The sequence below is a fragment of the Camelina sativa genome, chromosome 20, assembly GCF_000633955.1.
Source record: "Camelina sativa cultivar DH55 chromosome 20, Cs, whole genome shotgun sequence".
NCBI classification, from domain to species: Eukaryota; Viridiplantae; Streptophyta; class Magnoliopsida; order Brassicales; family Brassicaceae; genus Camelina; species Camelina sativa.
The window spans coordinates 513,996-526,144 of NC_025704.1; the positions used below are offsets into that span (position 1 = coordinate 513,996).

Genomic DNA, 12,149 nt, shown 5'->3' on the forward strand with positions numbered 1-12,149 from the left:
GAATCTATAAAAGGATCTCGTATCCTCTCTTATTGTATTAATGGGTTAATTAGTGGACAACCATTTATTATGTTTTATGTTACCTAGTTTATTTAATTTAAAATGCTTAAAAGGTTCAAAATTAAAAGGTTAAACAAAAAAAAAAATAACATGCTAGTGGCTTTGTCCGTCGTTGAGTTCAAAATGCTCGCATAGGCAAAGTTTGGGTATTTTTCATTTAATGCGAAATTGTACAATGTTTAAAACCATAGTAGTATAGAAAGAACTCGTTTTCTATATATATGCTGCATAGGACGAATCTATATAAATAACCACAGTTAGTGGAACCTCTCGCTTGCAAGGTTGAAAGAGAGTGACTTCAACTCTAAGAACCTTCTCCTTTGGCAGCATCTTGTTTATCTTATTAGAAAATTGGTTTACAATGTCTTTTTTTCTTTTCCTTACATTCTCTGCTCAGAAACAATTCTAGATTTTTCCAACTACTGTATATGTAGTTATTCGGTGTCTTAATGCTAAAATATTAATTATTGAAAACTACGGTTTATTTTATACTTATATCCACATATAGTCACATGCAGCCTAATAATTAAATAATTAAGTACAATAATAGTATGTGAGTGGAGGAGGAAGGAAATCAATGTTTCAAATCACTATTAGCATCGTCACAAGAAAAAATGAAATGAAAATATGTGCATGTGCATCACATATAAGTTAATTCATTTAAATTAGTAATCACGACTATGTTTATGAGTTTTAGTGACAATTCTTTTCTATGGAATGCTTTAGAATTTTCAATAAAATCTACGTGCTATATACTGTTATTCGTTCGTTTAACTTTTGATATAAAAAAAAAAAAAAAAGAAGAAGAAAACAATGCGAATTCATAATAGTCGATGTTTAAGAGATGCATGAACTACTTTTCCGAGTTGATTCTACTGTTATATATNTATTATTTTGTGGACAGATACTCTTTTTTTTTTTTTTTACTACTATAGTCTATATAGCTTTTGTCAGTTTTGGTGATATTTTGCAGCTTATTGACGATTTATTCTTCTAGTTTACGTATGAATACTGAAACGAATATTGTTGGGACATAATTAAATGCGTTGTTCGGGGCAATTGGGCAAATGAATAGTTCAGTCCAGTTAAATAAAATGATACCACAAGGATTAAAAAAAAAAACGANAAAAAAAAAACCGAGAGAGTCTTAACTCAATATCAATAACCCCTCAAGAAATAAATTGGGGGGAGCATTAACTTCATAGACTGACAAAAGTACTCGCTGACACTTGGTGCGTTCAATTAATAAATGGTTTAAAACCATGGACCATTTAATGCTCTGTCTGACTCTTGTTGTTCTTACATTTAATGTCTTCGGTCTTCCACATATTTAATCAAATCCATAATAAATCTATACCGACCACGAAAATTATTACTACTAGTATAAACTTTTAGTTCTCTAAAAATTGCATTTTTATTTTGGGATTACTAGTATTTGGTTTTAATTTTATTAAAATTACAAAAAAAAAATGAAATAATTTAAGAGTTTTTTAATAATTATACCACATTGAAAACTCAATCTTTTCCAATGTACCACATTATAAACTCCTTTTTCAATGTACCACATCTGTTATAACAAAATGACCAATATATCCTCGAGTTTGTTTGATGTTGCAAAGTGTTTATTTGTTTTCTTTTTAATAAGAAACACATCTCTCCCATTATCCTCGATTTGTTTTAGATAGCAAAACAATAGAACCAGTGAGAGCGAACCAGTGAGTGGAAGAAGAAGAGAATCAGTAACCGCCATGTCTCCGTCTGGTTCTTCTCAGCCTAGTTCTTCTCCGTTATCCTCCGCCGCATCTCCGTCTTCATCTCTTTTCAGAGCTCTTCTTACCACCGCCATCGCCGGAGCTCTTTCGCCGGACCAACCAGAACCGCCAGATCGCCTCCCATATATATCTCTTGGCCCTTCCTTTAGTTCTGTCGCTGGTCTTACTTTCACTACCTAATCTGACCATTCGTCGTTGGCATAGTCTTCCGCTTCTCCTTTCAAGACCGATGGACCAATTATACGCACCAGGTTGTCCACTATTAATCTTATCATGGACAAGTTATTTTACAAAGACAATACTTTATTTACTCGATAGACAAGTTTTACACTTGTCCATAATGTCCACTTGTCCTCTATTAAATTTGTCATGCACTAGATGATTCACAAAAATTCTAGTAAACAATATTTTTATTAACTCGGTGAACCAGTTTTAAACTCGCACAAAATAGAGACAACTAGTCATTTATTTATTTATGTTATAGACAAATAATTTAAGCTAATGGACAAGTTTGTACTCCTCAACTTGTCTACGAGATTTGTCATATTAGCAGGAGGGCAAAAACGTTATTTTGTCTCATATTTATGGTAGATCAGAAAAAGAATCTTGATTGTGGTACATTTAAAAAGTTTTGTGGGAAATGTGGTATATTAAACAAAATTCCCATAATTTAATTTGAATTTGTTTTGTAGGATTAGTTTTATTTTTATTTTTTAAGTTTGGTTTCTGCTTCGATCCGATTTGTTCAGAAAAGTTTTTTTTTCTGTTTTGTTTTGAAATTTGATTTGTTCAGAAAATTTATGCAGCAAATTTATGCAGATACGGGCTTTTATGAGGCCCATTATGCAACAAATTCAGGCCATCGAGTAATCTATACTTTGATAGGTATTTTTTTTAATATATGACTCTAAAAGTAAATATGACCGTTTGGAAACAAGTTTATATCTTCACGCGCCTGAGGTGATAATAATTAGACAGAGAGGACGCGTCTAAAATGCGCGTAAGATTACAGTTTTTAATTACAGTATAATTTTTTTTTTTTATTAATCTGTCACTTAAGATTTGACAGTCGAACGTTGGATAGCAGAAGAAAAATTACGAACGTTTGAAACAATAAATTGTTACCGTTGTGAAATACAATAACTTGATTTTTCTTTTTCTTTTTCTTTTTATAAGTGTGGATGGACCTCTATAAATATAACTTACTACTTCACTCATCTTCTCGTTCAAAGTTCGAAACTCTTTTCTTAAAACGACTAAAACTCTTTTTTTTTTTTTTTTTTTTGCATTTCCTATTATGTTCTTCCGCTTACGTTCAAGTCAAAACCTTTTATAGTTCCCACATCCTCAGAGAAAGACAAGCATAGTCAGTCATAGAGGCATCATGACCATAGAAGGTAAGGTTCTAGTCCGATCATTTTATTTTCTCTGTTAAACTAAATATATAGTCTTCTTCAGAGTATATAGTATTGGAAAATTTCAAATGACCATGTTTTTTTTTTTAAATTATGCTAGTATATATACTGGGTGATAAGTAAAATGTTCATAAGTTGAGGGCTTGAATGTTGTTGTCTTCGTAATGGTTGTATGCATGTGTTGGAAATTAGTAGAAATTGGTTTCGATATAAATCTCGCCTCTTTTTCTGCCTAAGGAAATAAACATATACATTACGATAGTAGAACGACTGTTTTTAACTAGATGTTTATAACTAGATGTTTTTGTTCTATCTATTTTTTTGGTTTTGTAGAGAAAGTAGAGAAAAAATAGTTAAAATGGAAATTGACACATTCGTTCCATTTTGCAGATGGCAGTGAAACGAGAGAAGCTTGATTCGTTTGTGTAATTAGTCGTCTATGATTTTCGTCATCCGGCTTAATTGGTGCAGGAGAGACTAAATTAAACCTCTATGTATAGACGTATGTTGTATGAGAATGAATGATGTATAGAGTCATGTTTGTAATAATTAGATGTAGGGGATGTATATACATAGGATAAGGATGAGAATGAATGACGTATGTATAGATGATACGCATAGGGTCTTTACTTATTTACTCTTAGATGGATGTATAGGATTACTATTAGATGTATGTATAGGGTGTGGATGAAAAGTGAATGATGTATGTATAGGGCTAGTAGTATGTGTGTGTGTGTTAGATGTATGATTAGGGGGCCAACGTAGCGACAAATGCTGAAAATAGCGTAACGCTAAACAAGTAACAAAACTCGAACACATTCTAAAACGAAACAAACAACACGTAACCATTCTAAAACTGAACGCAACACATTCAAGCGGCCATGATGCCCACGGCAGAAACAAGCCCAAACGAGTTATGTCCAATATGAAGCAACTAAAAATACGAAAATCTTGAACATGAAGGACACAACAACGACAATATGTAACAACATGTTTAGCAGAGCGAAATACTGACGCATAAATTTTTCTTTTACAAAAAACGCGGTAAAAAATAACTAGATTAAAAAAAAAAAAAAATTTAAATTCACATCCAAAAAAAAAATGCAACGAAATGCAACCTTTTTTTTTTTGAATGTTGGTTTTTAGCTGCGTTTAAAAATAAAAATAAGTGCGACGAAAAGAAGAAGTCCAACATCAAAAACATTTTTCAAAACAAGCCCAATTGAAAAAATGTAAATTTTCAAAAATATGCTATAATTATTGCCGAAAAACAAAACATCTTAGCCAAACCATTTTCCCAGTTGGAGTAATAAAGGTTCCAAAGTCAAGTCAACCGAAAACGTTTACGTCGTCGTCAAGCATATGGACGAGGAAATTTCTTTGTTTCTTAAGCGAATGCTAAAGAATCTTAAATATAGAAATCAAAGTCGCAACGTTTTCGTCTTCTTAGACTATTAATAGCCAACATTTTGTAACAACTCTTCCTCACATAATAACTCCGAGTTTGTCTTTTAACTTTCTTATTAACCAAAATCAATTATGGTTTATGTTTCAAAAGCTTGTTTACTTCTGTTTATCACTATTTGCTCCTCTACTTCTTCTCACGGTAAGTAGAATTTATTTAACGTACGTGGTTAATAAACGAATAATATATAATTCATTAGGTAGAAAATTTTGTTTGTTTTTTAGCCAATGTAATATGCGAGGATTTGCCGGACGACATATGCTCGTTCTCAATCTCGGCCTCGGGAAAAAGATGTGTGCTAGAGACGGAGGTGAGGCAGACCGGTGGGGTAGATTATCGGTGCCAGAGTTCTGAGATCGACGTTGATGGTACGATGGCTAATTACATCGAGACAGATGAATGTGTCAATGCATGCGGTGTGGATAGGAGATCCGTTGGGATTTCATCGGATGCTCTTCTCGAGCCTGGCTTCGCCGTCAAGCTTTGCACTCCTCAATGTCTCGAAGACTGCCCTAACATTGCTGATCTCTACTTTAATCTTGTCGCTGCCGAAGGTAATTAAATCTGCTCTTATATTCAAGTTTTCAGTTAGGTTTTTAAGATTTTTTTTTAGTTTATATATTTACATAACATTGTGGATCGAATGTTGAAACTTGATAGGTTCACATTTGCCTGATTTGTGTGCGGCGAGACGGAACAACCCTCACCGGTCAATGTTTGAGATCCTTAGCTCAGGAGAAGCTCTTGGTACGTTTTCAGGAGAGCTATCCGAGGCCCCTACGGATGCGCCAGCTTTTAGCCCCCGTTGGTAGCATATGACATATAGTTTTTTTTATTTCAATGTGTTATTTAAAAGTTCGTTTTCTTCTTTCCTTTTTTTTTTTAAGTTGGAAATTTAGATCTATTAATAATAATATATAGGATAACAAAACTATATGACACAAGAATTGTCTTTTTTTNTTTTTTTTTTTTTTTTTTTTAACTAACACAAGAACTTGACAATTGTGATCAGGATTCTTAAATCAGATTAACAATATGGAAATATTCAGAGTTTTTGGACCTAACCTAGCTTATTGATCGTTTCAAACAGCCAATTTGAGTAATTGAATACTGAATATATAATTGATTTAACTATAATTTTCTTACGCGCATTTTTATATTTACAATGCGCACACACAATATATGGTGAACATACAAAAAAAAAAAAAAAAATTAATAGTACTAAAAATGTAAAAAGACAAAAAGAAAAGCACATTAAATGGTGAAATGTGAATGGCATTAATGCTATTTCCGTTGTCATTCACACCAGCATCCATCCAACCCAGCTTAATGGAAATATTTTTTTTGTTTTTGAATAAGAAAAGCAAACTAACTTTTTGTTTTTTGTTTGTTGTTTATGCATAGTTTTAATAACATTATTGTGTTGTACTGTCATTTCTGTTACTACCATTAGAAAGTTATTATTAAGCTCAATTAGAAAATTTATACACTAAATTCTACTACTATGCTAATAATGCTACTACTGCTAAGTTATGTAATTCAGAAAAACATAAGGTAAAAAACGAAAACAGAGAGTAAAAAGTAAAAAAAACATTCAAAGTCCAAGAAATAAATACTAGTCAACAACCACACACGATCTTGTACAGTAAAAAGAAAAAAAGGCGCCGCTTCAAGCTCTGTATCTTCTTCACCATATTGTCTGTCTCCTCCATCCACATTTTATCTTTCTTCTTTTTCTTTTTTTCTTCTCATATCCTCGTTTCTATCAATGGTGATCAAAACACGTCGATGAAAAGACATGTTAATGGAGGTAGAGAGTTCGGGACACGTGGCTTACACGAAAAGAAAGTAGTAGCTAGTAATGGAGAGAGAGCATTAAATTGTAAACCAATGAATAGTTTTGAGCTGTTTGAGATGCTTCCTCTCTTGTATAGAGAGAGATGCATAGAGAGAGAGATGGTAGCAATAACTATGATCTCGATTATAACCCACAACATCACATTCAAGACATAGACCCAAAACCCCACATGGCCCCTTATTTCCCAATAATATACTATCCTATCATCCACATCATTTTGCAAGTTTGCTCTCTCTCTCTCTCTTTAAATAGACCTTTCTCTCTTTGTTACATTGTTCCTCTTCCTCCTCAATCTCTCTCTTTAAAGATGAAGACATCATCATCAAGCTTTGTCTTCCTTTTGGTTGTAATCATCCTAAGCTCCTCAGTACTAGCTTCTTCTGGTATTTGAATCAATCCTCTCTTATACATTTGGCTTTTTGAGTTATATGGAGTTTTTTTTTACTTAGTGTATTTAAAATCCTCTTAACATGGAACATAGATAGATAGTACTAATGACTAAGTGACACACATATATCAAAATGCAGAAATGAAAGTGGGTTTGGAGGATTACAATTTCCCGGTGGATCCATCTCCAACCACAAAAGCTTCGATCAAACCAGGTCCTATTGAGCACGGAAGCCCTCTCAATCCTTACATTCCAAAGCCTCCTTCTTCTTCTCCTCCTCCACAAGCTCAAGGCGGTGGATAAAAAAAGACCAAATCTTTCTTTAATTAGTTTACATTTTATTATGCACTTGTTTGTAGCTAGAATTTCCCACGTTTTTTCTTCTTCTTAATCTCTAGTTTGTCTTTAATTTCTCTGTTCCGGTAACTCTTTGTACTACTACTAACATTGTCGCCTTCTACTCGTTATGTTTAAATTATTTGCCTTTATCTCCATTTGTCAGCTCGTGTAGTAGTAGTACTAACTACTGTCCATTTCGGGTAATAGCAGAGGTATGGGGTATTTCAACTACTTATAGTTTTTATTCATATTGTGGATTCAATATCATAATTCATAAAATATACTACTATCCAAGAACACATTTTAAATTTTCAAATCAGAATTTTAATAATATGTTATATATTATTGATTTGGCAAAATTTGCAATGATGATGGGTTTGAGACTTTGAGTCACAAACAATGACCCATATGGAGTATTAAATAGTTGGACCGTTAAAAAAAGGACCAATTTTTGTTATTAATGGGCTTTAATGATAATTGAGAGAGCGTGATCCTCACGCGACCCAACTAAACAAACCAACAAAGTCCGGTATCGGTAACGGAACCAGACCTCTGTCAAAAAACTAAAAAGAGACTACAATCCAACATATATGTTTTCATTTGTTTGANTTTTCGTTTTTTTTTTTTTTTTTTTCTGTAGGTTTGGATCAGTTCAATCTTTTTTTTTTTCCTTTAATCTTCTTCAATTTGATAACTGTATGTCCATCTTAAAATAATTTTTAATTTAGGAAAAAAACAGACACACACAACACAAAAGAAACATGAAGGAAGTGAATGGTGGCGTGAAAGAGAAGCATGAGGCGGTGGTCCCGAAGCTTAGCCGCACTAACGAACGACACATAGTCCCATCACGTGCCTCCCACGCGCATTACATAATCTTCACCGTCCATATTGATGACTTTCAATACTTGGAAGACTCAAATCAACGGTCACAAACAGATATCAAGTAAAGCTATAAATAACACGAAACACATTGCTCCTTCTCTTTTTAAAAAAAAAAAAAAATCACAAAGAACACGATGATACTTAGCGTGCGGATTAGTGAACAATCGAGTATTACCAGCTTAAAGCCTGTTTTATGTTTTCTTTCTTTTCTTTTCTTCTCTTTAAACAAATAAATACAGTATTAAAGCTGTTTGTAAATTATGTTTCATCACTTTGGTCCCCAAGACAGAACAAAAAACATAAGTCCTTCAGAATTTTTCCTGACCCCTCAATGCTTTTTTTATTATCCTTAATTTTATTTCCTTTTTAATAACAAATCTCTTGATCCAAGAGTTCACGTTTACTTGTAACAGAAGTCTTTGTAATCATATTACCAAAAACCTCGTCTTTCTTTTAGTCTCTCTCGCTCTCTCTTTCTCAAATGAAAAATGTCATCTTTTCAAAACTCTCACTTTGATTTGGAAATTATTTCCGGCGATCGTCATTACCGTCGAAGTGACGTCAGCGGAGAAGAAGACAGTTCTTCTTGTGATTACGACTACGATTTCCACTCAGCTGTTCGTAGCTTTTGCGGCGAGTTTGAGATTGCTGATGACGATGACTTGGGTGATGAAACAACATATTCCGAATCAGAAGCCTCTCGATCAGCCGGAGGGTCTCCAGAGAAAGATTGCAGGATTTGTCATTTGGGTTTAGAGAGCAATCGCCATGAATGTGGTGATCCAATGGTTCTTGGATGTTCTTGTAAAGATGATTTGGGTTATGTTCATAAACAATGTGCCGATACTTGGTTCAAGATCAAGGGTAATAAGTAAGCATAACCAATGATAATTATTTTCATATATTCATAATTAAAGTCTTCATATATTGGAACTTTGTTTGATTAACACGTGTAATTTTTTCAGGACTTGCGAGATTTGTCGTTGCATAGCACAAAACTTCTCTAAAGTTGCCAATGAGATTGATCAAACATTAACAACAACGGTTGAAACCAATGTGGATGACGTGGAGGCTGGTAACATATCAACCGTGGTGGCTACTACAAGTGATTCCGATGACCGGACATTCTGGAGAGGAAATAGCTTCCTTAATTTCCTTTTAACATGCATGGTATGTGCATTTGTAATCTCATGGTTCTTTCACTTTAACTTGCCTTCACAACAATGAGAAAAGAAGATTTTTTTAAAAAAAATCCTCTGTTTTTGTATTTTCTTTTCTCAAATCTCATTTCTTTTGCTTTGTGTGGCATTTGATTCCAAGTTTTAGCTTTTTGCACGAGTGCAATCATATCAAACAATTGGATCAACATTTACAAAAGAAAAAAAATAAACATTCATAATAATTGAATAAAAAAATCTGAATGGGTACACACTTATTCACATTGGCATGTACATGTTTTTGTGTGTATTTATAATTTGTCAAAGTGAGTATTTTTTTTTCAAATAAAACTCTAATAAGTCTCGAGAGCAGAACCATGTCTAAGTGCTTCTTTAGCTTCAGCTTTCATCTCGAGCTTGAAGAGACAAGCCGCTTGTAAGTAAAGAGGGATTGGCCATTCCGGTGAAGCTACTTGCGCTTGCATTGCATCGCTTAGAGCCTCGCTGAACATTTCAGTCATTAGGTAACAAAGACACCTTCTTGCCAATACTGTTGGTGACACCGCAGGAGCTCCACTCATAAACTACAAAATAATGAAGCATGAACCAAGTCCTTTTATTTATATACTTGCTGATGATTATAGAATGTGTCAATGAAATACTGTACCTCTGTGTAGAATTCAATGGCGGTATCAAAATCTTTGGCACGAAATGCGACGTCTCCATGCTTCTTGTAGTCCATATTCTCTTGCATTTCGCCGGTCCACATTTGGAATGAGAACTGTCACACTTATCAGAATCAGCAACATCCAACCCTCAAATTCAGATAATAAGTATGTATATAAAAATCATCAATATACCTCGTTTCCGACCCTATTATCTTCTTCATACCCGAGTTTCTCTAGTAGTTCGTGTATGTTACTCAGATCTGCTCTCAAACAGGCATTTCCAATAGGAGTCAACTTCAATGACTCTGTTGTAGGTTTAGTCTTTTCAGGCAGATTGTTTGATGGAGGCTGTCAAATTAATATGTTTTGATGAGTACCACTAACTAATTTTTTGCATTCTTTCAAAAGAGACTAGTTTTGAGTATATATATATGGAGAGAGTGACACTTACAGAAATGGGTCTTTTGACATTAATAGGCCATAACTTGGCTCGTTTCTGAAGTCTAGAAAGAGTCGCCTTAAGAAACTTTATACCTGGCCTCTCTTCAGGTTCAGTCTTTAAACATCGAGAAGCTATGTGTATTAGTTCTGTTCTGTCTTCATCAGAGAACTGACCATCCAAAGCTGAATCCATTAGCACCAAATAGTTTTTGCCTCGGAACAAATCAAGTGCCTGCACAAACAAATCACACATTACCATTTATAAAAGCTAAGAACCAGTCCAAAATGCAACTAAGTATGCTTATTTTTTGTTACATGGTTTGGAGGAATATGTCTGCCGCTCATAAGATCCAATAACAAGGTTCCAAAGCTAAATGTGACGCTCTCCGGTATCAAAGTACCTGAACAAAGTTATTGTAGAAACGAACGAACTTCTATGAGATTATTCAGATGTACTCTAATTGAAACACATACACATGAAAAGGTTGTTTTGGTACCTAAGCGCAAATATTCAGGAGGAGCAAATGCTAAGTTGGTGCTATAAAATTTTCCTTCATGGCTATTCTTCATGAGACCAAAGCAAGAAAGCTTAGGATTCCCTCTCTGTCATTCAACCACTTTTGATATTAAAGATTTGGTTTGTTTTTTGCATATCAAGAAAAACACACAAATCAAAGACAATAGAGTTAAGCATCCATATCACCTTATCAAACATAACCCTGTAAGGATTAAGATCATGGTACAACTCAATTCCTTTATCATTACAATACTCCAAGGCTCTTGCGGTATGCAGCGCAACTTTTAACCTCATTTCCCATTTCATCGGTCTTTTCTCCCCTGAAACACATTACACTCTTCTTAATCAAACATGAAACACCATCAATCAATGAGACAAAAAAGAAGAGATTTTAGTTTTACAGTGAAAAAGATGTTTTGCTAATGTTCCATTAGGCATGTACTCAGCAACAAGCAATCTCTCGTTATCATCGTAACAACAACCGATCAAATTCGCTAAATGGTCACTCCTCAATCTCCCAACAGCTTGTGCTTCATTCTGAAACAATAAATAAAAGTCCACNACCACCACCATATCCTTATAAGATATCAAAAAACTTCTCAAAGAAAAACAAAAAGATCCAAAACCAAAATCATTAAAAGGATCACAAAGAGAGACGAACGATGAATTCGAAAGGATCAGGCCAAGAAAGTCTTTGAAACCGTTTGACGGCGATCCGACGACCGTCTCCTAGTTTTCCTTTATAGACGATGTTTGGTACAGAATCGTTGTGCTCTGAAACGATGTTTCCGGTGGAGAAACCGTCGGTGGCGATTCTAAGCTGCTCGAAGCTGAACTCACGGAATATCAACGGATAATGACCTCCGTCGTCGTCGTCATCGTCTCTGATGTTTTCGAGATCATCTACGACCGTTGATGAAATCGACGGCGAAGAAGATGATCGGCACCAAGACTTGAAGCAAATGCATCCCATTACTACAGCCGGCGATATAATAATGCTCAGTCTCCCGCCTCCAAATTTAATTTTCCTCTGTTTTTTTTTCTTAGTCTATAAACAAAATTCAAACTATCAAATATAGTAGTAGTAATTAGCATTTTTTTTTTTTTTTTTGACAACTAATTAGCATGTTTTATAATGGTAACAACTAACAAGAATTAATTAATAGATTATATGTTGGTTAGTT

General features: G+C 34.1%; 4 protein-coding genes and 1 long non-coding RNA gene across 7 annotated transcripts; 4 read left to right on the top strand and 1 right to left on the bottom strand.

Annotated features, from left to right (window-relative positions):
* On the top strand, positions 2,563 to 3,854 carry LOC104768359. The gene is made up of 2 exons (XR_764234.2): positions 2,563 to 3,229; positions 3,638 to 3,854. It is a non-coding gene; the product is annotated as an uncharacterized LOC104768359 (long non-coding RNA).
* Positions 4,344 to 5,576, top strand: LOC104768360. The gene is made up of 3 exons (XM_010492306.1): positions 4,344 to 4,853; positions 4,937 to 5,266; positions 5,373 to 5,576. The coding sequence occupies exons 1-3, from the start codon at positions 4,787 to 4,789 to the stop codon at positions 5,522 to 5,524; spliced, it is 549 nt and encodes a 182-aa protein (XP_010490608.1). The 5' UTR covers positions 4,344 to 4,786; the 3' UTR covers positions 5,525 to 5,576.
* On the top strand, positions 6,652 to 7,452 carry LOC104768361. Its single transcript, XM_010492307.2, has 2 exons — positions 6,652 to 6,953; positions 7,098 to 7,452. The coding sequence occupies exons 1-2, from the start codon at positions 6,653 to 6,655 to the stop codon at positions 7,259 to 7,261; spliced, it is 465 nt and encodes a 154-aa protein (XP_010490609.2). The 5' UTR covers position 6,652; the 3' UTR covers positions 7,262 to 7,452.
* Positions 8,394 to 9,449, top strand: LOC104768364. The gene is made up of 2 exons (XM_010492309.2): positions 8,394 to 9,053; positions 9,148 to 9,449. The coding sequence occupies exons 1-2, from the start codon at positions 8,671 to 8,673 to the stop codon at positions 9,407 to 9,409; spliced, it is 645 nt and encodes a 214-aa protein (XP_010490611.1). The 5' UTR covers positions 8,394 to 8,670; the 3' UTR covers positions 9,410 to 9,449.
* Positions 9,535 to 11,957, bottom strand: LOC104768362 (probable serine/threonine-protein kinase At5g41260). Of its 3 annotated transcripts, none has more exons than XM_010492308.2 (9): positions 11,627 to 11,957; positions 11,367 to 11,502; positions 11,152 to 11,285; positions 10,946 to 11,051; positions 10,764 to 10,849; positions 10,459 to 10,680; positions 10,200 to 10,355; positions 10,007 to 10,120; positions 9,535 to 9,923 (listed from the first exon to the last, which is right to left on the bottom strand). In XM_010492308.2, the coding sequence occupies exons 1-9, from the start codon at positions 11,936 to 11,938 to the stop codon at positions 9,693 to 9,695; spliced, it is 1,497 nt and encodes a 498-aa protein (XP_010490610.1). In that variant the 5' UTR covers positions 11,939 to 11,957; the 3' UTR covers positions 9,535 to 9,692. The 3 variants fall into 3 exon arrangements, with proteins under 3 accessions (XP_010490610.1, XP_019097638.1, XP_019097637.1); XM_019242093.1 differs by having other exon boundaries at positions 10,200 to 10,310; positions 10,453 to 10,680; XM_019242092.1 differs by having other exon boundaries at positions 10,200 to 10,328; positions 10,453 to 10,680.

Excerpts from the sequence above, each read along its gene's own strand:
- LOC104768362 (XM_010492308.2), bottom strand. The coding sequence starts at position 11,938 with ATGGGATGCATTTGCTTCAAGTCTTGGTGCCGATCATCTTCTTCGCCG. Across the intron at positions 11,286-11,366 it reads AGCAAAACATCTTTTTCACT|GGGAGAAAAGACCGATGAAA; the intron begins GTAAAACTAAAA and ends AATGTGTTTCAG. Across the intron at positions 9,924-10,006 it reads CCATTGAATTCTACACAGAG|TTTATGAGTGGAGCTCCTGC; the intron begins GTACAGTATTTC and ends ATTATTTTGTAG.
- LOC104768364 (XM_010492309.2), top strand. The coding sequence starts at position 8,671 with ATGTCATCTTTTCAAAACTCTCACTTTGATTTGGAAATTATTTCCGGC. Across the intron at positions 9,054-9,147 it reads TTCAAGATCAAGGGTAATAA|GACTTGCGAGATTTGTCGTT; the intron begins GTAAGCATAACC and ends TAATTTTTTCAG.
- LOC104768361 (XM_010492307.2), top strand. The coding sequence starts at position 6,653 with ATGCATAGAGAGAGAGATGGTAGCAATAACTATGATCTCGATTATAAC. Across the intron at positions 6,954-7,097 it reads CTCAGTACTAGCTTCTTCTG|AAATGAAAGTGGGTTTGGAG; the intron begins GTATTTGAATCA and ends ATCAAAATGCAG.
- LOC104768360 (XM_010492306.1), top strand. The coding sequence starts at position 4,787 with ATGGTTTATGTTTCAAAAGCTTGTTTACTTCTGTTTATCACTATTTGC. Across the intron at positions 4,854-4,936 it reads CTCCTCTACTTCTTCTCACG|CCAATGTAATATGCGAGGAT; the intron begins GTAAGTAGAATT and ends TTTGTTTTTTAG. Across the intron at positions 5,267-5,372 it reads TAATCTTGTCGCTGCCGAAG|GTTCACATTTGCCTGATTTG; the intron begins GTAATTAAATCT and ends GAAACTTGATAG.